We start from the raw sequence: 24,913 nt of genomic DNA on the forward strand, positions 1-24,913 counted from the left end.
CAATCACAGAGCTGACATACAGAGACAGACAACCAGCCAATCACAGAGCTGACATACAGAGACAGACAACCAGCCAATCACAGAGCTGATATACAGAGACAGACAACCAGCCAATCACAGAGCTGACATACAGAAACAGACAACCAGCCAATCACAGAGCTGACATACAGAGACAGACAACCAGCCAATCACAGAGCTGACATGTAGAGACAGACAACCAGCCAATCACAGAGCTGACATACAGAAACAGACAACCAGCCAATCACAGAGCTGACATACAGAGACAGACAACACACTGATGGTAGAGGCTGCTGCAGAGTAAAGAGTCCATCAGTATTAACTCATCCATTCATACACATTCACACACTGATGGTAGAGGCTGCTGCAGAGTAAAGAGTCCATCAGTATTAACTCATCCAGTATTGGTAGTAACTTGGGGTAAAGGGTATTGCCTGTAGGACCACGTAGGTCATGTGACTGGGGATCGAACCCCGGCTAGCAGAGAGATGACAGACTCTACCACTGAGACACAGCGGTCTCTGTTCCACTGTCTACATGCATGAGGTATCACACTAAAGACCTGTGAGTATTTCATTAGTGTGGATACATGTAATAAACAAGCTAATGTTTAATCATTGTTTCTCTTTGTGATCAGCTGGAAGACTCTCTGTTATGATCAGTATATAGGGTTAGGGTTAGAGTGTGACCTCTGTATGTGTCTAACATTAGACTCTCTGTTATGATCAGTATATAGGGTTAGGGTTAGGGTTAGGGTGTGACCTCTGTATGCGTCTCACGTTAGACTCTCTGTTTTCGTGAGCAGTGAAATGAGACCGAGTGTGAAATTGTTGTAAACACACCCAGATTGAAATGAGTTGGGGAGGTCCCCAGACTCGCTGTGTGGCAGAGTCACACATGCACCACCTGCTCTTAGACGCACTGACTTCCTGACAGTTTGTTCACTTCCTCATTTAAAACCCGAGCGGTCCTCCCTCACGGACACACTGAAGTTATAAGACATCTCCAGGACACTTCATAGAAAGCCTCCGATGGTTCATGTTCTGGTGTCACTCTGGACTGGTTGGATCAGGGTTGTTTTGTGCCAGGACGTCTCCAGCTGAAGTTTGGTGCAGCTGCATGGGGGGGAAGCCCCCTCCTGCAGCACGTGGGAGAGAGGCTTTAGTCTGGGCTCCAAATCAAATCAGATAAATATCACTGAGTGGTTGTTGTGCTGTTTGAAACTCTGTCACACACCATATGACCTCACTGTCTTCTCTACATTAGCATAGATCTCCATGACCTGTCTGATCTCCTCCATGCTTCAGTGATGTACTTCATAGAATCTGCATCTGTAGAGTCTGTGGTTGAGATATCGAACCATAAACAAGAAGCTAAACGACCTGATGACGCCTTTATTACCCCGGGAGAATCTGCCTTATAAGGAGTCAATCAAAACAAAACATTAGTGAAAAAAGAAGCTGCAAGACACTTGAAGACAAACTCCCTGAGCTCGAACCCTCACGTGCAGAGTCCGACAGGCGGGTCGGGCCCCTGGGTTCAGGTCCGACCTGTGGCTCCTTGTCCTCATGTCCTTTCCTGCGCGCTCCACTCTCAGTGATCTTTCCATAAAAACCTCTTTTTATTTCATGTTTGTTTCATGAAGTGCAGAGTTCAGTTCATCACCATGATCAGAGCATGCGCAGAATATTAAGATGATGATTTAACACGTAGCGAAATAAAGTATTGGAGGAAAATAAAGGATACTAAAGGCCTCCTGCGCGCGCGCGCGCGTGTGTGTGTGTGTGTATGTGCGCGCGCGCTGTAGTGTGTCACAGCTCTGTTGGAGGCGGCGCTGCGCTGCCTGGACACACTCTGCTCCTCCTGACATGTTTCACACTCATGATGTCGGATCGTCAGTAGAGATCATCAGACAGGCTTCATCACGGCTGATGGGGATGCGCTGCCTCGGAGAGCAGGTTGGTTTTTCCTCTTTTTATTCACTTGCACGCAGCCGCAGTTCGACGTTTGAATCTTTAATCGGAGTCTTTAGAGAGGACACATGAGTCCACAGATGTTAGAGTGAAGGGGACACCGAGGGGTTTCTATCAATCAAACATCATCTGCCGTCCTTTAGGAGTCCAGGATGACAGTCCACGTTTGAGAACTCGTCCTTGAGTTCTAGTGAACTACAGCAGGTCTCAGTGCGGTGTCTCAGACATGGACCTATAAGAAGAGCGTTGAATGAAGACCATGTCCCGAACATGGAGCCTCCTCACGGCCGTGTGTGTGCTGGCAGTGCAGCTGTGCTCAGGTGAGCTCAGACGTGTCTCTTCTTGTCACTTTGACACAAACAGTCGTGTTGTTGTGTTTCATCCATGTGTGGTGATGAAACATCAGAGATAAGTTGTTGCATTGGATCAGAGTGAAATAATGCAGCAGTGTTCTTTGTTCTGTTTAACTGTCAGGTCAGAAAGCCTGCACCATCTGGTCCAGTGCCAGCTCTGTGGTGCCGCGAGGCTCCAACTTCACTGTGTTTTGCACCTTTAAGTGCAGAAGTACAGGATTCACTCTGAGTGATCACCTGCCCGCCCCGCTGGACTCCAAAGACCTCAACTCAACTACCATATATCACAAGGTGGTGAACATCACCAAGAACCGAACCTTCAGCTGTCTGGGCCACTGTCCTCTGGCTGATGAGCCGTGTGGGATGGACATCAAGGCTGGACGTGAGTCAAAGGGGAGGGGCCTAACTGTCTCTGAGGCGTGAATCCAACTGCATGCACAGATTGACATCATGTCACATGATCAGAGGTGGTCTATGTCGTCCTGTAAGACTGCGTGTAGCAGAATGTGTGTTTGGTCAGCACACAGAGCTGCAGCTTGTTCTGCTTTCTCTTCTTCACATGTTCCAGTCAAACGTCTGCGCTCTAACCACACGCCGTCAGAGCCCAGGGTGACACGCACATCCCGCCTGTTTCCTCCCGTGGAACATACTGTACATGCATCATTTCACACAGCAGGATCCTGCTTATAGGTTCACATAGGGACAAGGCTTTCTTACTTTGGCCTGGTGATGATGACAGTGAGCACTGTGTCGTGTGTGATGGTTCAATGTGCTCGACGCTTCCTTCAGTCCTGCGTCTCGTTTCTTTGTCAGTTCAACCAGAGCGGCCAAAAAACATCTCCTGCAGACACCACGTCAGGAGGGATGACGGTGGAGTGGTGACCTGCACGTGGGACCCGGGTCGAGACACGTTCCTCAGGAACACGTCGGTGCTGTGGTGAGCTGAGAGCCAAGAGTCCACTGACCTCTGCTGACCCGGCTGCTGTCACACCCAGCTGTCTCTGTTTCAGGGTGACCACGGTGTCTGCAGACCACTCAGCTGGACCGGAGCTGCACAACAGCAGCAGACCAGGACCAGGCTCCCCGTCTGCCAGCTTCACCGTGTCCCGCTCGGCCCGGCTCATCAGCGTGCAGGTTCACCTGCAGAATGAGCTCGGCAGGGCCGAGTCGCTCCCTGCCGACTTCACCCTCAGGGACATCGGTGAGTCTGACGGTGGCTCCTCCTCCTCACACTGCACGCTCTCTGATGTCCTGTCTTTATGATGCTGCTCAAAAACTCACCTGTGTGTGTGTGTGTGTGTGTGTGTGTGTGTGTGTGTGTGTGTGTGTGTGTGTGTGTGTGTGTGTGTGTTCTGGGCAGCCATGCCACCCGCGCCTGTTCTTGGGAAACCCCAGTGTTCTTCCCGAAGGTGTGTCATCAAAATGGAGCAGGAGGTGCAGACGCATCGCGTGGAGATCCAGTACAGAGCCGAGGCTCCGGCGTGGAGCGTCGCTCAGGTCGAGGTCAGAAAGTCTCCGCCGGTCACTTTGCTAGTCAATCAATCAATCAATCAATCAATCAATCAATCAATCAATCAATCAATCTTTATTTATATAGCGTCAATTCATAACAGGTGTTATCTGGAGACACTTTACATAAAGCAGGTAAAGGACCTTACTGATGGATATATTAAAGAGCTCAGCTGAATCCGTCATAGAAGAACAAACTTCCCTTTAACAGGCAGAAATCTTCAGCAGACCCGGATCATGATGAACATCTGATAAACTGAGCTGGACTTGAAATGGGACAAGATGCAGAAAGAAGGAGAGGATAGGATGGGGGGGGGGGGGTCTGGGCAGGCCATCCTCGTGGGGTGGGGGTTGTTTGGGCAGGCCATCCTCATGGGGGGGGGGGGTTGTTTGGGCAGGCCATCCTCGTGGGGGGGGGTTGTTTGGCAGGCCATCCTCACCAACAGTCCAGAGGAACCTAAGAGAGCTCAGGAGCTCCCAGAAAAAGGAGAGGTTAGAATATAAAGATAGAGACAAGCAGTAATAAGATATGAAAGCTGGGAGAGAGAGAGGGAGAGAGAGAGATAAGAGATCCTGGTGCCAGTTCCCCCGGTAGTCTAGGCCTATAGCAGCAGAACTATGAGCTGGTCCTAAGCCAGCCCTAACTATAAGATTTATCAAAAAGAAAAGTTTGAAGTCTATTCTTAAAAGTACCTAGTGTGTCTGCCTCCCGGACCCCGACTGGTAGACGATTCCAAAGGAGCCTGATAACTAAAGGCTCTACCTCCCATAGTACTTTTAGAGACTATAGGCACCACGAGCAGGCCTGCATTCTGGGAACGTCATGTTCCTGATGGATAGTACGGTACAATGAACTCTTTAAGATACGATGGTGCCTGACCGTTTAGAAAGCTAGTAAAAGCTCAAAGTTGTTGTTTTCACATGTGACACTGTATGACACATCCAAAGCTGTTATTTAAGCTTTTATTTTGAAAATCAGCGCTCACGATGCTCCAGGGGACGGGGCTTCACGGAGCAGGCAGAGAGGCTCCAGGCTGCAGACACGCCTTTAACGCTTCTTTATCCACGATGTGATCATCGCCACGTGGAATGGCGTTTTCATTTGGTCACATTTTTTATAAAACCATCAAAGAGCAGAGCTGCATCTTCAGAGGCAGTAAGGAGGCGGGATCAGTGGAGCCTGCAGACGGAGCGCAGCGCCCTGTGTGTGTGTGTGTGTGTGTGTGTCACAGACTGGGACACACACACACACACACACACACACACACACACACGCCTCCTCAGAATCAGTCTGACTGTACAGAGACGTGATGATGGCTGAGCAGGCTGACTGTTGACCTTTCACGTCCTGTCAGCTGTTCTTACTGCACAGCACACACACACACACACACACACACACACACACACACACACACACACACACACCTGTGAGGATGCTTATTACATTTAATGATGTCATAAATAATATTCCTGTTTTGATGCAGAGGAGCCAGGCGCAGGTTCAAACCGTCTCCTCTCTGGAGCCCTTCAGGCTGTACCACTTCAGAGCCAGATCCAGGTTCATCGGGGGTCTGTGGAGTCCCTGGAGCGGGATCACCTCGGGCAGGACTCAGGAGGAGGGTGAGTGCACGGGGGTTCTCTTCATGTCTCATCATTCTCAAAGGACGAGGGAGGAAATGCTCATCCAGTCTTCAGAAGATCGTGCAGACTTGGTCCGCACTAGGAATTGAACCGGCAACCCTACCTAAGTCCCTACAGACCGAACCCTAACCCTACCTAGGTCCCTACAGACCGAACCCTAACCCTACCTAGGTCCCTACAGACCGAACCCTAACCCTACCTAGGTCCCTACAGACCGAACCCTAACCCTACCTAAGTCCCTACAGACCGAACCCTAACCCTACCTAGGTCCCTACAGACCGAACCCTAACCCTACCTAGGTCCCTACAGACCGAACCCTAACCCTACCTAGGTCCCTACAGACCGAACCCTAACCCTACCTAAGTCCCTACAGACCGAACCCTAACCCTACCTAGGTCCCTACAGACCGAACCCTAACCCTACCTAGGTCCCTACAGACCGAACCCTAAGCCCTTGCCTGTTGTGTGCAGCAGTGTTCAGACCGACAGTCCATGGTGTGGTGAGGAAGCAGACAGTGAAGCATGATGGGAAACAGTGCAGCTGATGGTGTGAAGATACGGCGCTCTGAGTGCAGACATGTTGACACATCAGCAGCGTGGACGTTTCACTCTGACACACTTCTCTTCAGTCCGCCTCCTTTCCTCTGGCTCTCGGGTTTTTGGTTGCCAAGCGACCAGTGAGAGTCCACGCGTGTGATCCAGTATGTCAGAGGCCACAGGTTTCATCCACGGCGCTGAAAACTGAACAACTTAAAGGGATTTGAAAGTTTCCTGAGGAAGCTCCTCTCTGTCAGTCACGAGCTGCTCGGATGATGTTTCCACCTTCAGCTCGGCTCGGTAACAGAACAGAGTACTGATGGACAGAACCCAACAGAACCCGTCTCCACTGGAGGGAGCCGTCATGTGGTCCCGTGATCAGTCTTTAAGGATGTCTTCTTGGTCATGTGGTCTCCTGAGCTGACGGACTGCTGTCCTTCAGGGTTCTGATGTTTGTGCTCAGTAGAGACTCATTTCGTTTTGTACTTCCTGTTTCTGAAGCACTTTGAGTTTTACGAGATGGAGTTGCTAGTCCGACGCCCGACCTTCCCCCCTGGCTTCAGCTGTGTTTTGACTTGTTAGCCTCTGTCCTTCCTGGTCCTGGATGACAGTCTCAGACCACATGAGGCCAGACTGGCACAGAGACGAGCACGTCACGAGACCGTCACCATGTTTCCATCATGTTCTAAACTAAAGTTCATGTTTGTGTTTCAGCGCCGTCCGGAGCGTTGGACGTGTGGTCGCCTGACGCCTCGCCTCACGCTCACTCCCTCACGCTGTACTGGAAGGTACGTTTGAAAGAGACTTCGAACACGTAACACAGGTGTCCATGGGCTCTGTGTGTGTGTGTGTGTGTGTGTGTGTGTGTGTGTGTGTGGGCGTGCAGTGTGGTAACCATAGTTACACTCTGATCTTCCTGCTTTACTGAGTTCTGCACAAAGTAAAGGTCAACTCTTGACCACTTCTGAGGTGTGACAACGTCCCACACACACACACACACACACACACACACACACACACACACACACACACACACACACACACACACACTCATTGAATGTAAAGTGAGTGAAACCTGACTGCAAACACAACAGTTTCAGTTTCCAAGAAAAAAGGGAGGTGAGCAGAAACGGTGAGGATGTCTAACCTCTTCACCTGCTGTGATCACAGGAGCTGAACGTTTCCACGGCCAGAGGGAGAATCACACAGTACAGAGTCAGCGTCTTCAGCCCCGCCTCCCCAACGCCCTCATTCAGCACTAACGTCAGTGCACACACCACAAACTGTACCGTGCGGTTCTGTGCCCGCTGTGAAGTGAAGGTGTGGGCCTATAACTCCATGGGAGCCTCTCCACCTGCCACAGTCACCAGCATGCACACACGAGGTGATGAAGAGGAGCAGTGAAGGTCTGCAGCGCTCCTCTTACTGAACCACTCACGGTGTTTATGTTCTCTTTACAGCTGAGCTCACTCAGGATGTGCACGTCACTGCAGACAACCAGAGTGTCGCCATCTCCTGGAGAGATCCACACACTGCACCTCTACATATAGAGTATGTGGTGGAGTGGTACACAAAGGGATCCAAGCAGGAGCTCCGATGGGTCCGACTGGGAAGGAAGGACAGACACTTTGTTCTAACTGGTGGGACTTCAACACATCCTCTTCTCTCTTACATGTTTTATTCCTGAGGGAAAGTTCTGGTTTACTCTGAGAGACGCACATCATGTCCACACAAGTCACACATGTGCACTGACACCACATTGGTTGGGGGTTTTGTGCATTGCTCAAGGGCACCTTGGCAAAATTTGGAAAGTGCCCTGGCACCTCTCCAGCTACCTGACAAACTTCCATACTATGGTCAGCATCGGGACCTGAAGGTGTCACAGTTGACAGTGCTGTCCCCTCACAGTGAGGAGGTTGCTAGTTTGAATCCCCGTCTGTCAGGAGCCTCTCTGCATGTTCTCCCCGTGAATGGCGTGGGTTCTCTCCGGCTTCCTCCCACAGTCCAATCACACGCTGCTTACCTGCTGACTCTGAACTGTCAGCTCTGTGATTGGCTGCTTGTCTGTCTCTATACTTGAATTTCCCTCGGGATCAATAAAGTATCTATCTATCATATGTCAGCTCTGTGATTGGCTGGTTGTCTGTCTCTGTATGTCAGCTCTGTGATTGGCTGGTGACCAGTCTAGGGTGTAACTCCGACTTTCCCTGACAGCTGTGATTGGTAGTTAAAGGATGGATAGGTGTGTCACACTGTCTTTCTTTGAGCAGGTTTGAGGCCGGCTGAGTGCTACGAGGGAGCAGTCTATTCTTTCTATGACAGCTCAGTGGATCGAAGCAGATTTACAGCCGTTCTCTTGGAATCAGGTCAGAGCTGAGAAGAGCTGAAACGTAGGACTGACTGAGTAACAGGGATGTGAAATCCTTCAGATGAACTGTAATCCTCCTTCTTTTCAACGTTTGTTTGCAGTCCCAGCAGCTGGCCCGTCGGTGCTGGAGAACGTTGATGGAAACAAAGTGAGGGTGACCTGGGCAGAGATTCCCAAGCGTCAGCGAGGCGGCTGTATCACCCAGTACACCATCTATTTAAAGGACAACTCTCTGAAGCGTCTCTGTGAGGACTGTTTGTTATTTAGTCTATGATGTACTATTGAACACAGTCACCTGAACCTTAAGAGACTATGTGTACTTCAATGTCTTTTTCAGATTCTGTTCAAGCATCAGAGACGACGCACACACTACACGACCTATCTCCAGGTGTCTACAGCTTGTGGATGACGGCTGCCACAGCTAAAGGGGAAGGCCCTGAAGGTCAAAAGGTCAAGTTCTTCATTAAAGGTAAGCAGCTTTTCAAGTTTCTTTAAGGACCAATCAGAGAGCTCTGCATGGCTTTACAGACCCATGCTGAGCTGGCTAAACACTGAAGCTACAGTGTATCTATATGCAGAGCTGGCTAAACACTGAAGCTACAGTGTATCTACATGCAGAGCTGGCTAAACACTGAAGCTACAGTGTCCACCACATGCAGAGCTGGCTAAACACTGAAGCTACAGTGTATCTACATGCAGAGCTGGCTAAACACTGAAGCTACAGTGTATCTACATGCAGAGCTGGCTAAACACTGAAGCTACAGTGTCTCTACATGCAGAGCTGGCTAAACACTGAAGCTACAGTGTCTCTACATGCAGAGCTGGCCTAACACTGAAGCTACAGTGTCCACCACATGCAGAGCTGGCTAAACACTGAAGCTACAGTGTCTCTACATGCAGAGCTGGCTAAACACTGAAGCTACAGTGTCTCTACATGCAGAGCTGGCTAAACACTGAAGCTACAGCGTCCACCACATGCAGAGCTGGCTAAACACTGAAGCTACAGTGTCCACCACATGCAGAGCTGGCTAAACACTGAAGCTACAGTGTCCACCACATGCTGACCTCTAAAGAGTTCATGTTGGATAGTGAGCGTCATCATGCAGGTTGTAACTTTTTAAACGTTCATAGTGTGTAAGTGAAAGGTTGCAGGTGAACAGCTGACTGGATGTGATGAAGGCAGGTGAACACCTGACAGGATGTGATGAAGGCAGGTGAACAGCTGACTGGATGTGATGAAGGCAGGTGAACAGCTGACTGGATGTGATGAAGGCAGGTGAACAGCTGACTGGATGTGATGAAGGCAGGTGAAGGTGAGCTCCTCTCTCTCTGCTGCTCGTCACACTGAAACACTGACCACAATCTGAAGTCACCAAAACAAACAATAAATATGCCCGTCCAGCTAGCTAGCTTACCAAGCTAGCATGCTGGACCCCCCTGGGCTCAGGTGTGTTTTTACCTCCTTGATGGTCGGCGATGGAAATTCCCTCGTTGAAATGGACGCTCCAAAGTGACCCAAGTTGAAATTGACGAGAAATCGCAACGACGGAAATTCGGAAATCGCAACGACGGAAATGAAATCACACTCATCCTTCACACTCATGCGGTTGTGTGACTGACCTGTTGTCGTCTGAGGCGGGGATCGAACCCGGGTGTCCACGTTGCCAGGCGGAGTCCATCACCGCTCGGCCGTCTTCAGCGCTGAAATCTGAGGAGAACCGGAGCGAGGAAGAAGATGAGAGCCAAACTGAACAAACTTTATTAACATCAATGAAGAGAAACAAAGATGGCTGACTTCATCAAGCAAATAATGTTCACACTGACACACCTTCAACCAGCACAGACACACACACACACAGACACACAGACACATACCTGTTGTCATGGTTACCTCTCTACCCCTGGTTAGCTCAGCTGGGAGAGGATCAGGCTTTCAGTCTGAAGGTTGTGGGTTCAAATCCCCGTCATAGTCCACTTTAATGCTGGTGTGTTTTAGTGACGAGCGGATCGATGAGTCGTTTAAAGACGCTCACAGCTGATTGGCTGCTGATGGTTTTACACTGATCAGCTGTGACTGAATCAACGACTGTCGGCCTTTGAAATATTTCAGGAGACTTTTAGGACTCAAACCCCTGAAGGGTTAGACTCTTTAAGGAAGTCCTGAACCCACAAGATGAATCCTGAATCCTCTCAGACCATCAGAGAAACTCCCTGCAGGTTTAGCTCAGTGTGTTGGAGGAGGGTTAGAGATCTGAAGGTTGTGGGTTTGAATCCTGATTGTTCTGGTTTTGTTGTCTCACTTTAGATCTTTGTCAGGTCAGAGATGATAGATAGAGTAGATAATGCACGAGTCTCTAACATGAACTCCAGATAATTAAAGGACCAATCAGAGAGCTGCTCTCTTCCTGTGTGATCATGAAGGAAACCTGCTGTGTTGAAGCTTCTCTGACAACAATGCAGCAGCCAGTATGTCCTCCTTCTAACTTTAGATTCTGCTCCTGAATGCTCTGGATCTGATTGGACCAGAGAAGGTAGGCGGGGCTTTGAAGGCCGTTTTGGACGCCCCTGGGTTTGCCAGATATGAGAGCAGTTATCAGGTGAACAGGTGTTGCAGCGATGGAAGCGGGCAGTGGAACTGCTTCAGATAGAAGTGATTGTACCCGAGCTAAAAAGCCTCTGCATGTTTCTAATAAGCTCCAGCAGCAGAAAGCTGCTCAAACTAGGATCAATGTTGGAGATGAAACATGGAGAGAGGTTAGAACGCAGAAAGCTTTACAGACCCATGCAGAGCTGGCTAAACACTGAAGCTACAGTGTCCACCACATGCAGAGCTGGCTAAACACTGAAGCTACAGTGTTCACCACATGCAGAGCTGGCTAAACACTGAAGCTACAGTGTCCACCACATGCAGAGCTGGCTAAACACTGAAGCTACAGTGTTCACCACATGCAGAGCTGGCTAAACACTGAAGCTACAGTGTCCACCACATGCAGAGCTGGTTAAACACTGAAGCTACAGTGTCCACCACATGCAGAGCTGGCTAAACACTGAAGCTACAGTGTCCACCACATGCAGAGCTGGCTAAACACTGAAGCTACAGTGTCTCTACATGCAGAGCTGGCTAAACACTGAAGCTACAGTGTCTCTACATGCAGAGCTGGCTAAACACTGAAGCTACAGTGTCTCTACATGCAGAGCTGGTTAAACACTGAAGCTACAGTGTCCACCACAACAATGACCTCCTGGTCACTCGTGCTGAAAGGTCACCAGTAGGATCCAAGTACCAGACTGACCTGGAGCTCCTGTGGTTCTGGTTTTCCCTGTCACAGCCTCCGCTCGGGGCTTCCCAGGTTATCCCAGGTTAGAACTCCAAACATCAACTCCAGCTGCACTGATTCCTTGTCAAACATCATCATCCTGACCACACCTTCTTCCATTTAGCGCTCTATAAATAAACAGCAAGGTTTATTCTCACTTACGCCTGCCTCCACATCATCTCGTCACTCATCTCGGCACCCAAGATGCCCAACATAAACTATGTTCTGCTGCTGCAATAAAGGCGTGAGCTGTATGATGTGAACAGTGTTTCTCTCTTATTTAAACGTCTTTATCGTGTTTAGAAGTCTCTGTCTCTAACATCCCTTTGTGTAAATATTCCAGAGGAGACCCAGCTCCCCCTCCTGCTGGTCTGTGTGGTCATGGTGGTGGTGGCGTTCTTCCTGCTGTGTCTGTGGCAATGTTCATCTGTAAAGCAGAGGTATGTTTTCATCTACAGACCAATCAGCACTCTGCAGGGGCGGAGTTACGGGGGGGGAGGTCTAGCTTTACACCAGATGCCTTTAATTTACAAAAGCCTGTCTGATGACATCACATCCTCCATCCTTTAAATGCAGTTAAAGAGCTATAAAGGAAGACATGACAGTTTGAGGCACACATTGTTTACTTGACTTTACATGCACACGCGTGTTCTTCCTCAGGTTCTGCAGGCTGTTCAAGTGTCTCATGCTGGAAGCTGTTCTCGACCCCGCCAACAGCAAATGGGCCAAAGAATGTACTCAGAATCAGGTGATTATGTAAACAAGATATATCCATCCATTATCTATAATGGGGGGATTGGACACCAGCCAATCACAGAGCTGACATGTAGAGACAACCAGCCAATCACAGAGCTGACATATAGAGATAGAGACATATAGTGATTGGCTGGTTGTCTGTCTCTATATGTCAGCTCTGTGATTGGCTGGTTGTCTATCTCTATATGTCAGCTCTGTGATTGGCTGGTTGTCTGTCTCTACATGTCAGCTCTGTGATTGGCTGGTTAACTGTCTCTATATGTCAGCTCTGTGATTGGCTGGTTGTCTATCTCTATATGTCAGCTCTGTGATTGGCTGGTTGTCTGTCTCTACATGTCAGCTCTGTGATTGGCTGGTTGTCTCTATATATCAGCTCTGTGATTGGCTGGTTGTCTATCTCTATATGTCAGCTCTGTGATTGGCTGGTTGTCTGTGTCTGTATGTCAGCTCTGTGATTGGCTGGTTGTCTGTCTCTATATGTCAGCTCTGTGATTGGCTGGTTGTCTGTATCTGTATGTCAGCTCTGTGATTGGCTGGTTGTCTGTCTCTATATGTCAGCTCTGTGATTGGCTGGTTGTCTATCTCTATATGTCAGCTCTGTGATTGGCTGGTTGTCTGTCTCTATATGTCAGCTCTGTGATTGGCTGGTTGTCTGTCTCTATATGTCAGCTCTGTGATTGGCTGGTTGTCTCTATATGTCAGCTCTGTGATTGGCTGGTTGTCTGTCTCTATATGTCAGCTCTGTGATTGGCTGGTTGTCTCTATATGTCAGCTCTGTGATTGGCTGGTTGTCTCTATATATCATATTTCGGTGTAGATAATAGATGTAAATCTATGTTTTCAGTAAAGATCTGTCTTTCTTTCTAACAGGGCACAATGAACCTCCAGCTGCCACAGAGTCCATGCAGTCTGACTGAAGAGGAAGAAGAGCCTATCCTGGTGGACGTAGAGGAGCTGCCCAATCAGATCAGAGAAACCTGTGAGTCCTCGCAGCTGTGTCCTGAAACCAGCCTGAGCCCCGTGACGGAGCGGAGCACAAAGCATTATCCACTGAGCAGCTACATCTCCCAGGACTCGGGCAGCTCGGACCAAACCGAGACCTCCACCGTGGACTACATCTCCTCACACGTGCCAGGGGACATCGATGAAGAGGACCAGGAGGAGGAAGACGAGTTTCCAGAAGTGGTCGGATTCTTCCCCACTCACAACGTTTTCATGGAGTCGCTGGAGTTCGGAGGGAAGTTGACTCTGGACGCAGTGAAAATCAGCTGCACGGACTTCTTTCAGAGCAGCTGAAAGTGAGAGCGGACGCCATGACACCATGTGGGGACCCGAGTCTTCCTTTGACTCTCTCTCTGTTTCTTTTTGCATCACATGTCTCACTAACAAGCCCGTGAACTACCTCCTCGCTCCATGCAATAATACACAAAGACTCTGACCTCCCCCCCCCCGCTGACCTGACTTACCTCTTGTACATAACGTCCTAATGCAAGTTTACGAGACAGACGCACATGAGGGATGAACAACATGAGAGACACACTCAGAGATGTCTCTGAAGACCGTCCACCTCGTGACGAGCTGGAGCAGTCAGACTGGACTGAAGGAGTGACGTGTGCTCCATGTCATGCATGATCAATGCTTCCTGTTCAGAGCATCAGGACGTCTTACACTGAAGTGATAACCTGCTGACCCTGCTGATGTCAGACAGCACCATGTGACGTGGTCAAACACACACACACACACACACACACACACACATGTCTTATCTGCCTCTGTGCTGTTTCTTTGTGTTCTGTTCCCTTTAGTTTCTGTACACATCAACAAAAAGCTCGTTCCCGAGCTGCCCAGTTTATTTATTTTAAAACTCTTCATGAAAAACTGTGTGTGTGTGTGTGTGTGTGTGTGTGTGTGTGTGTGTGTGTGTGTGTGTGTGTGTGTGTGTGCGTTCAAGAAAACACACCAACTCTACAGAATGCATCATTTACACAAACATGTGCACAGGAAGTCACATACACACCCATTCAAACAGCCTGTTTTTACAGCAGACATGAACATGTTTACAGCCTGCTTCAAAAAACCAAATAGGTGTGATTAGCTCATGTCTCCATCCACACACACTGTACGGGGGGAATGTTTTGATGACTCAGCAGTTTTGATTGGATGAAGGATCAGAGTTATTCACAGTAAGGCGTGTAGCTGAGCTGATTGACAGGTGGGCGCCGTGTAACGGTTTGTCAGGAGGCTTAAAACCCGCCTCAGCTCTCAGCCTGTCGTTAGCTTGACTCAAAGTTAGCCTGAGACAGCATTTCCAGCACGGAGACCGCCATCCATGGGACTCCTGCGCCCCCTGCAGGGACACACGGGGGACTCCAGCGCCCCCTGCAGGGACACACGGGGGACTCAGGGACACACGGGGGACTCCAGCGCCCCCTGCAGGAACACACGGGGGACTCCAGCGCCCCCTGCAGGAACACACGGGGGACTCCAGCGCCCCCTGCAGGAACACACGGGGGACACCACTCAGGCTCCTTCCTGTAATAATTACGGTGTATGAACCAAAACTTCAGGTATAACTGTCTCCTGCCATCCTTTGGATCAAAACATTGAAAGCGTGCTCAGCTTTTCACAATAAGAGCGCAGATGTGAAGCTGGATAAACTCTTCATGCCAGCGTCCAACGAGCACTTCACAGATGATGAAGGTGTTGGACCTTTAGCCTGATGAAGGATGTATTCCTCCTGTCCTCCACATGTCATCGAGACTATCTGCTGTTGGTATTAAATCAATAAATAATCATTTATAGTGATTAATGAATTCTCTGTTTTAGTTCCAAAACATGCAAGTTTTACATTCGCAAATTTTAAACTCAAAGAAAAAACGGATGTATTTTTATGGGATGATGGAAAAAGACTGTTTTTTGAGGAACATGGAATATTATATGTGTACAACTTTTATATATATATATATAATATTATATATATAATATTATATATATATATATATAATATTATATTATATATATATATAATTGCTTCTTCAACATGCTCACTGTCAAAAACTGAACCAAACTCACCCGTGTCACAAACATTGCAGCCAAACTAATCGGTCTCCCCGCTCCCACCCTGTCAGAACTCAATTCAAAGGCCGTCACACGCATCGCTCACACAATAGCACTGGACTCCACCCACCCTCTCAACTGCCACCTCACCATCATGTCCTCCGGACGCAGGTACAGGTCCCTGCTGTGCAGGAGGGCGCGATACGGCAGAAGCCTGGTGCCTACAGTCATCTCAGCCCTCAATAAAAATCCACCTCAGTCCCAATCCCCGGTCCCCCCATAACCATATGCACTGTATGTCCTGTCACTGTATGTCCTGTTGTCCCACATGTATCTCCCTGTGTTCACCCTCTGTCGGCGCGCTGCCATTAAAACTGTATACTGGTGAAAAAGAATTTCCCCTCGGGGACAATAAAATAAAAAGTCTAAAGTCTAAAGTCTACAGTGGCCATTTTTTTTAAATCCAAGATGGCCGTCACATAGACATCTGGGCAAACGCAAACATTGTTTTTCTGACTCCTTATATCATAAACTTTCCAAAAATGTGTAGTTTAACAAATCCCACAAAGGCTCAAATCTAAATCTAGTGAACCTGAGTATTCGGGCGCCTGTGGCTCAGTGGTTGGGCGGAGGCGGTGGTCCGGGTCGAGTCTGACCTGAGTCTTCCCGTCTCTAAATCAGAACCTTTAAAAGCCTTCCATGTTCACTTTTGTTAGAAGGGTTAAACTGATCAGAGTCATGTGACCTGGACGCTGGTCATGTGGTCTATGAGTCACTGAACCCTGAAACAGAGGAGCCTGTTTGAGCCGGAGAGGTCAGTGTAACCCGGGACAGCTGCCAGTCCGTTACTATGGTAACTGAGTGTGTGTGCAGGTCACCTCTCTCCTGCTGGATCTTCATGAACACACATCTGAGCTTTAACAGAACTCCACCTGTTTGGACCTGTGATGAAACAGGAACAGACCTCAGCGCTTCTCTTTGTCTCTTTATGAAACCGGTTCATATTCTGTGTCCTGGTGAAGGTTTATACACGGAGAGGTTAAAGTAGGAGGAGCTCTCTCTGATCTTTGGACGGAGCCTGACGTCATAGCACGCTCAGCTGTGAGGAAGACTCTGATTGGCTGTTGAGTTTGAAAATTACTTTTTGAAATCCTGTTCTCATGTTTTAATCAGACACATTATGTTGGTTATTTTGACCACAGGAGGGCGCTGAAGTCCACAAACTGACAAAACTAAAACTTAAAGCCAAATATTCACAGGTATTAAAGGCCTGTTTTTGTTTTAATCACCGCAGTAACAAACAGTCGGGCCCGGTTTGAACCTGACCTCTGACCTCTGACCACAGTGGGCACAGGGGGAGTGACGTGTGGTAAAGTAAATTGGAGCCCAGGCCGGCGCCGTAGATCCACCAGGCAGGAAGTGAACTTCAATCAGTGAACCAGCCTGACAGAAATAATCACACTTCCCTGAGCTCCATCTGCTGCTGTATTGATGTTACCCGTTACCATAGAAACCAATGAGGATCAGACCAGGATTGATCTGGTCGTGTGTTTCCTGATTGATCACGGCTCCAGGCTGTAAACATGTTCATATTTGAATGGGTGTGTATGTGACTTCCTGTGCTGCTGCAGCCAGCCTCTAGTGGACACTCCAGGAACTGCAGCCAGCCTCTAGTGGACACTCCAAGTACTGCAGCCAGCCTCTAGTGGACACTCCAGGTACTGCAGCCAGCCTCTAGTGGACACTCCAGGTACTGCAGGAGGTCTCATGTACTCTGTAAAGCCTCGACATGTTGGTCGTTCTGTTTACCTGGAGGTGGACGTCCGTCAGTATCTGTACCTGTAACACTGGAGCTCTGAGTGTTTGAATAAAGGGACAATGCAAAACAATTCAACGACCACCTTTATTTACCGACAGAGGTCTCTAATAGCAGGGCTGGAATTCACACATCAGTAGAGCACTCGAGTTGTTCCACACAATGAACAGCTGTATTTCTTTCAGAGCAATTATGCAGTGGTGCCACCGTGGAAGCTACAGGGCGAGTCGACAGTGGAGCAAAGGATGAGCACAGAAACAAAGTGAAGCTGGGCTTAAATCTGCCACGGAGGCTCGAGTGGAGTGTAAACAGTCAGAGGAGGTCCGAGGACTTCCTCCCGGAGGAGCGCGGTCACGTCACATCCCCGCTGTGGGATTCATTTCCTCTGAGCGTGACTCAGAGATGAAGGCCACAGCGAGGAGGAGACGGAGGATGTTGCAGAGCACCCCACAGGTTCATCAGGACACGTGAAACATGTTTCAGCTTCACGTGGATCCACTTCAGAATCGGCTCCTGATCGATGCTAACGAAGGAGCTATCACGTACGAGCTCCTCCCAAAATGACCTAATGTTCCTCCTCGAGAACATTTCAGAACCACGACACAGGTTCTGTTCGATCGAGGCAGCATCCCTCCATCAGAGGAGACGGAGGCGTGTCCCGCCCGCACCATGTGAAATACAGTCTCTGAAGGAATTTAAGAAAATAGGTGAGATTTACAGGCTGAAGATCATAGAAGAATAGACCTCCTGTAGAAAATATAAAACAATACCCCAGTGCTAAAGAAAAAAAGACAATCTGTAAATCTCAACGAGTGAAGCTGTAACATCTTCAGAAACACCTGGTGCTGCGGGGATCGTTCAGCTTGGCCTGGCGCCGACAGTGCTCGTTTCTAAGCGAGAAAGCGATGGCTCGTGGCGAGATCAACACTCGCCTGACGCTTACGTTTTCTGATGCTTTTTTTTTTTCAAGCAGCAATTACAAAAATTTATCAATGGACAATGCATAACCTCTGAAAAAAATACTGTATGAAAACATCCCTGCTACTTTGTTTCCAAGTACAAAACCTCTACCAATAAGTTGCTCCGAAGCAGCAAGAAGTCCTTTTTTCTTTTCTTTTTTTTTAATTTCTGTTTTTTTTTTTTTCCATCTTCTTGTTTTTAAATCGGGTAAAACTCAGTCCTCACGTCGAGTGCCACAGTTAATGACAGTCTTCATCATTTCACTTTGCTGAAGGATCCAGGAACATGCAAGCCTCGTAGTGGAGGTGCTTAAGAGGCTCCTGTGGGCCTGAGGGAAACCTGCCGGCCTTTAGGCCAGGGCCGGGAAGGCCTCTGGGTCGTCCACGTTGGGCACGGACGCAGATGACTGCAAGACACAAACATGGAAGAGTCAGAACATTCAAAGAAAACTTTATCGATACAGACAGAAGTTAACGTTCTGGGGTTTTTGCAAAATCTTTTTAAGTCTTCAACCTAAACGACCAAAGGTCACACTGATGGTAGAGGCTGCAGCAAGTATGAACTCATCCATTCACACACTGATGGTAGAGGCTGCAGCAAGTATGAACTCATCCATTCACACACTGATGGTAGAGGCTGCAGCAAGTATGAACTCATCCATTCACACACTGATGGTAGAGGCTGCAGACTGTTCTCTGTCACCAGCAGGGGGCGCTGTATGGACAAACATCCCTCTGCACTGATGAGCACATCATGGTCACCATGGTAACGTGTTCATCCCTACAGACGGGGCATGACAGACGGATGGAATATCTACCCTTTCAGGCCTTGGTCCACGGACCGGTCTGGCAGTTTCCACACCAGGAGGAGGACCGCCACGACCACGACCGCCACGGCCGCCACGAGGCCCACCACGTCCACGGTGTCCAGGACGGCCAAGGTCTCCGAAGTTGATCTCCAGCTGGGACGTGATGTCGTTGGCTGGCTTTCGGAAGTGGTGCTCATCGTCCACCTGAAAGACCGTTCAGACGTTAAAGACGTGCTCGCGTTCGCAGCTCGCCGTTTATCGGGGACATTTTCAGGCTTTACCTTGGGCTCCTCGACCTCGGGTTCGATCACTTCGCCTTTCTTATCCTGCAGAAACAAAAACATCAACAAGGTGAGAAACGTGATATTCTGATTAGTGACACTCAGAGCACAATCAAGCCGTCATCACGCCTCGACCGCCATTACACGCCTCGACCGCCATTACACGCCTCGACCACCATTACACGCCTCGACCGCCATTACAGTTTAATACAGAAACGAGTAAACCGTCACTGATTCATGCTGCATTCAAGTTCAACTGGGAAACTCTGGTTTCACCGAGGTCTGAGTATTCGGTGACACGTTAGAAACCAGAACGGGCCCGGCACTCGCAGCTCGCCACTAAACGTGCGCTCACCTCGGCGTTGGATTTGTGCAGCACGAATCCTTTGTTCCAGGTGGCGCCCTCGTTGGCCTTGCGGATGTTGAACTCCACCTTGGCCCGCTCCTTGTCCTGCATGGCCTTCCATTCGTCCAGAGTCATCTCCTTGGGTCCTTCCTCTTTGACCTCTTCGGCCTCGTTCTCCCTTCAACACGAGAAGGCGAGCGTGAGGACACGGCGAGCGTGAGGACACGGTGAGCGTGAGGACACGCTCAACGCTGGAACATGAAGTGTGACATGTTTGACTTACTTGTTCTCAGAGTCGGCGGGCGGATGCTCCTCTCCCTCGGGATTCTCTTCAGTGACGTTCGACTGGTCAAGCTCGCTACAAAGACGAACGCCGCGGTCAGAAGGTCACGCCGTTTGAGTCATGATGTGAAAACACTTTGTGATGTTTGTTGACTTACTTCAGTTCGTCCTTGACGGTGCCCCAGTTGTGCGATCCACTTCCTCCACGCTTCTCCTCGCCTTTCAGACTACTGAAACAACGTTAGCTTTAGCTCACCGCGCGTCATGACGCACGCCATACACTTTTTTTTTTCATGGACATTTTAATGTTACTTACGATTTGTCACTTCCGCTGTGTCGGTCAAATTCACGTTTTCCTCTGGAATCAAAGCCGTCGCTGCGACCCATGCCGCGCCCTCTTCCACCGCCGCGTCCTCCTCCTCGTCCACCGCCGCGTCCTCTCATTGGCCTGTCACCGATGGGTCTGGACAGAGAAAAGGTTTCAAATGTTCGCCATCGCACGTTTCACAACTGTCACAGCATGACGCCATGGGTTGCTCCGCCCCCTTTAAGGCAGCGTGCCGGAGAAGCTGCAAAGGACGCCGTGATCAGCTAAACAGTAACATTACTGGAAGACGCTAGCAAAGTTAGCATGCGTGTTAAACCGTTACCATGACGACTAGCTGAGACGGTCAAGATGGCGAGCACAGAGACGACTCTTTGATCTCTTCATATCAAACCTGAGACATCAACTCGGGTCAGACGCCGTTCTGACGCCGCTAAACCCCAGACCGCCATGACACCGCTAACGTTACAAGCTAACGCTACGTCTCAATCTGTTCTGAGTATCTACCGTCGTCTTTGTGTCATCCAGAGAGACGACCTCATCCTGCAAGAGTCATACAGCGGCGAGCTGGCAACACGCCGTTCTCTCTGTTCGACTGCAGCGTTAATGTGAGTGACATCACGGCGGCGTGAATGGATCCTTAAAGTCCTACAGTTCAATAAGTCACGCTGAAAGCTTCATTCTATCGCTGGGTCGGGTGTGAGGAGTAAACTCGGTGAGATAAAGGAGCTGCACGCCGGGCGCGGTTGGTAACAACCCGTCCCTGAACGCATCATCATTCACGCTGCTCATGTCGCGGCGTCCTTTCACGACAAACTTACTTCTCCACTGAGAACTCTCCTCCCTCCGGCTTCTCTCCACCTTCACCGGCGGGCCGCTCGTAGCGACGCGGCGGCCGCCTCTCTGCAGGCCGCCTGTCTGTGGGGGGGCGCCCCTCGCCCTGTGGTCTGGAGCCGTCACCCTCCGGCTTGCGGCCCATTCTCCTCATGCCGGCACCTAGGACACAAAACAACAGGAGGATTAAGAGGAGCTGATGGACCGGGACCCACCGCTGAGCCACAGACAAAAGAAAAGGAGGCGAACACGCAATTATCACCCTGAATATGAGAAACATGGCGGCTGTCAGGGCGCACGCTTTAAAAACTCAGACGGGACCACGAGTTTGGAGCGAGGTCGCTCGCGCCTTGTTTTTATTAACGCCTTTATTTGCACAGTCACCGTGTTTGGATAGCAAGTCAACACAGTGTAACAACTCCGGGCGCACGTGGTCGACTGTCCCCGCCCCGCTGTCACAGTCCCACCCATGACCCAGCTACCAAAATAGACGGCGTGCACTAACGCAGCAGCAGCTGGGCGCTGCACCTGTCTCCTCTTCTCCCCGGGAAACAGATCTAAGCACGCGCACACGGATCAGGACTAACAGTCCACCTCCAGGCCAGAGTCCAAAACCTGCAGACTCTACAGAAACACAGAAACGGTTAGAAAGTCTCAGGTCGAGTGTTTACAGCCCGTCAGTGAGACGTCACGCTGCGTGGATGTGACCACATGCACGGAGCGCCAATGAGAAGAGGCTGAGCTTCAGCACGCCCCGCACGAGCACCACGAGGTGGATCACCATTAAGAGCCAAACCTGCACACTACTGTTTATCTGATCCAGCACGTTCACGAGCCACTAAGACTTTAACAGGATGCACGCGCAGAAAGGCGCGTTTTATACGTCTGCACGCGCTTTAATCCAGCACATGTACAAACACACTAAACGGGTTAGTTTTAGGTTTTCTTTTTAAAAAGAACAATAAAAAGCTCCTGAGGTGGATGAGAGAGAGAGAGAGGGGGGGGAGAGAGAGAGAGTACATCTAAACATGTGAAGGCCAGACTCGGCTCGGGTCTGGTTCTGCCTGTTCAACAAGGCCGAGGAGGGAGACGAGCCAAAACAAGTCCACCTGCAAAACTAATCACGACTAAACCCGCGCGAGGACCCCTCGTCCAGATGGCACGTGCTCTTTGGTGAACACCTGACGCAGGTCAGCCACGCGGACCGCCGAGGCTCATTACGCGATGCTAACTCGTAATGAAGCTGTTAGCCTGTTAGCTCGTCCTGAGAGATAAAACAGGTCTCACCATCTTTCTTCAGCGGGACGGGGGCCTGGCTCTCCTCCTTCTTATCGGCCAGCGGGACCTTTCGGTCTTTCTGGGACTCCTTTTTGGGCTGCTTGGCGGCCTGTGCTGCGGTCTTGGCGGGTCCGGGTCCAGGAGCCTCCTTCTTCTTCACCTCTGCTTGCTTCAGCAGCTCAAACGGATCCGACTCGTCGTCAAATAACTGGTCGAACCGATTGGCTATGGCACAGCCGAAACCTTCTTGCATTTGTCCGGGCATGATGGCGCCCCTTCAGCAGGATTTTCCTCCGATTCTACGAGGCTTGGTGCGAACACTTCGCTAGATGAAGCCACAAGATGGCTGGGAAAAGGACCTTCTTCTCTTCCGGCGCGGTAGACATCCGGGACCTCGAGGCTGGCGCGGGTGGGGGTTGTAGTTTTTTGCGAACACGCTGGAAATGACTTCATATGGGCGGTGTGCTATATTAAAACTACACTACCCACAATGCAGCAGTCTCCAGTCTATCTCAGCGCTCAGACGGGGCGCATGGGCAGAGCTCGTGTTTTGAGTCCTTTCTTAAACCTCTTCACACTTTTTAACTGTTGCAGACAAACATTAACATGAACTAGACAGCACGTGCAGCTGTTTGGTGCTGACATGTCTCAGGTTTGATGAGTGTGTAAAACTGATCACTTTATTTATTCATACTTTATTTAAAAAAAAACAGAATAAGACTTTGTGACAGAACCTCCCAAACTAACAAAGTGCATGGAGAGCAGAAGAGGTCCAGCAGCACCTGTGACCCAAACCCTCGCTCAGATGATTAGACAGACACTGTTCAGGTCTAACCGATGACCCTGATGAAGGCCACAAGCTGAACCAGCTCGGTCGAAGAAAGATAATCTGCATACTGTCCTTTATTTTAACAGAGACCCGGGTCTCTAATCCAGGGGGGGGGGCCCTGCTGCAGCACTACAGATGTAAATAAACCCTTCAAAATAAAGCACACGTTCATTCTGACCATGTCAATTGAAATGATTTTATGTTTTATGATCATCAGTAGTCTGGACACAAGCTCTTTAAAACGCTGTATGAAACGAGAGGGCGCCGCTTCGCCGTCATTAGAAAGTTATAACGGCTGCAGCAACACTCGAGTGAACAGAATAAATCTTTATTGTACACCAGAGATGGAAATCTGCCTCGGGCTCCTCATGTACATAAAAACAGGAAAAGAACATTCCCAGTCCACACAGCAGCTATATTTACACAGTCAACACAAGTGCAGATCAGGTCATGGTTCAGGTCTCATCAGTCATGTTGCATGTTCACTTAAATGACTCCAACTCAGCTGTGATCTGAACGAGTGCTCAGCAAAGCCTCACCCTGCATGTCAGGAACCGCCTCCTCCATCCTCGCTTTGATTTGAAGGCTCATGGGAAGTGACAGCTTACATTTGATTTGTTCAAATACAATTCATTTCCCAACAGGAAGCATCCAAACCTGTTTCTCCTCTGCTGCAGGCAGCACTAAACAAACGTCATATATTTAGAGAATGTGTTTAAAGTCAGCGGTCATCAGACCACCTGACCACTTGTAAAGGATGGTGTGATATCATTGGGTGTAAGTACAGTCGGTGTCAGTGCACCGTTCAAACTGAAGACGCCTCTCAGTCTGAACCCAGCACGTCCAGTTTTTCAAACGGTGGTTAAAACGTGTTCGAACTTATCAAACCAGCTCGACAGCCACATGATGGTATTTCAGGGAGTTGTGGGTCTTTGACCTTATAAGGAAACTGCAGCCCTGCCAGCTGTGCTCGTGAGGAGCATTGAGAGTCATTGTCATGCTGACTAATGGACTCTTGAGGTCTGGGCGGCAGGTTGGGTTGGAGACTGGAGGGTTTCTGGTTCAAGTCCCGATGCGGACCGAGTCTGGAAATTGGTCTGGTAGCTGTGGAGGTGCCAGTTCACTTCCTGTCACTGCAGAGGTTTATTACAGGCTGTGTGTGTGCAGCATGTTCATGTTTCCCCTCACACGCTCATTATAGTCTGTGACTAATGTCATATTAGATGTTAATTCATCATAAAAACAACAAGTCATCCAACCACTGGGTTAATAAGTGCCAGTACCTGGTCCCTGCTGTGGATCATCACCTGCTTGTTATGAATATCAAGGTGAGTGGTCAGATCTATTCATTTAACAGCTTCAGTTAGAGGCCGGGATGTGTGTGTGATGTTCCCTCATGTATCTACTGGAGGATCCTCCAATCAGCATTCATCACCATCATCCCAGGCAATGTCAGAGAAGGTCCAGGGTTCGATCCCCAGCTCCTGCAGCCACATGTCCGATGTGTCCTTGGGCAACACTCTTAACCCCAGGCTGCTCCCACTGCTTTGTCCAAGATGTGTGTGAATGGAAGAGTTCATACTGATGGACTCTGCAGCAGCCTCTACCATCAGTGTGTGAGTGTGT

General features: G+C 49.5%; 2 protein-coding genes across 3 annotated transcripts; one reads left to right on the forward strand and one right to left on the reverse strand.

The window, feature by feature from the left end:
- Positions 1 to 1,843: 1,843 nt before the first annotated feature.
- il12rb2 (interleukin 12 receptor, beta 2a) lies at positions 1,844 to 13,907 on the forward strand. Its single transcript, XM_079350138.1, has 16 exons — positions 1,844 to 1,976; positions 2,135 to 2,311; positions 2,466 to 2,726; positions 3,158 to 3,281; positions 3,355 to 3,545; positions 3,705 to 3,847; positions 5,338 to 5,473; positions 6,745 to 6,818; positions 7,201 to 7,414; positions 7,491 to 7,670; positions 8,301 to 8,396; positions 8,500 to 8,643; positions 8,736 to 8,867; positions 12,059 to 12,155; positions 12,376 to 12,463; positions 13,342 to 13,907. The coding sequence occupies exons 2-16, from the start codon at positions 2,242 to 2,244 to the stop codon at positions 13,765 to 13,767; spliced, it is 2,376 nt and encodes a 791-aa protein (XP_079206264.1). The 5' UTR covers positions 1,844 to 1,976; positions 2,135 to 2,241; the 3' UTR covers positions 13,768 to 13,907.
- Positions 13,908 to 18,288: 4,381 nt separating this feature from the next.
- On the reverse strand, positions 18,289 to 22,851 carry serbp1a (SERPINE1 mRNA binding protein 1a). Of its 2 annotated transcripts, none has more exons than XM_079350361.1 (9): positions 22,468 to 22,851; positions 21,168 to 21,342; positions 20,338 to 20,484; positions 20,180 to 20,248; positions 20,023 to 20,097; positions 19,749 to 19,917; positions 19,394 to 19,438; positions 19,122 to 19,316; positions 18,289 to 18,710 (listed from the first exon to the last, which is right to left on the reverse strand). In XM_079350361.1, exons 1-9 carry the CDS (start codon positions 22,721 to 22,723, stop codon positions 18,654 to 18,656), a joined length of 1,188 nt encoding a protein of 395 aa, XP_079206487.1. In that variant the 5' UTR covers positions 22,724 to 22,851; the 3' UTR covers positions 18,289 to 18,653. The 2 variants fall into 2 exon arrangements, with proteins under 2 accessions (XP_079206487.1, XP_079206486.1); XM_079350360.1 differs by having other exon boundaries at positions 20,180 to 20,251; positions 22,468 to 22,850.
- Between the last annotated feature and the right edge of the window lie 2,062 nt (positions 22,852 to 24,913).

This window comes from Symphodus melops (assembly GCF_947650265.1).
Source record: "Symphodus melops genome assembly, chromosome: 8".
Lineage (NCBI taxonomy): Eukaryota > Metazoa > Chordata > Actinopteri > Labriformes > Labridae > Symphodus > Symphodus melops.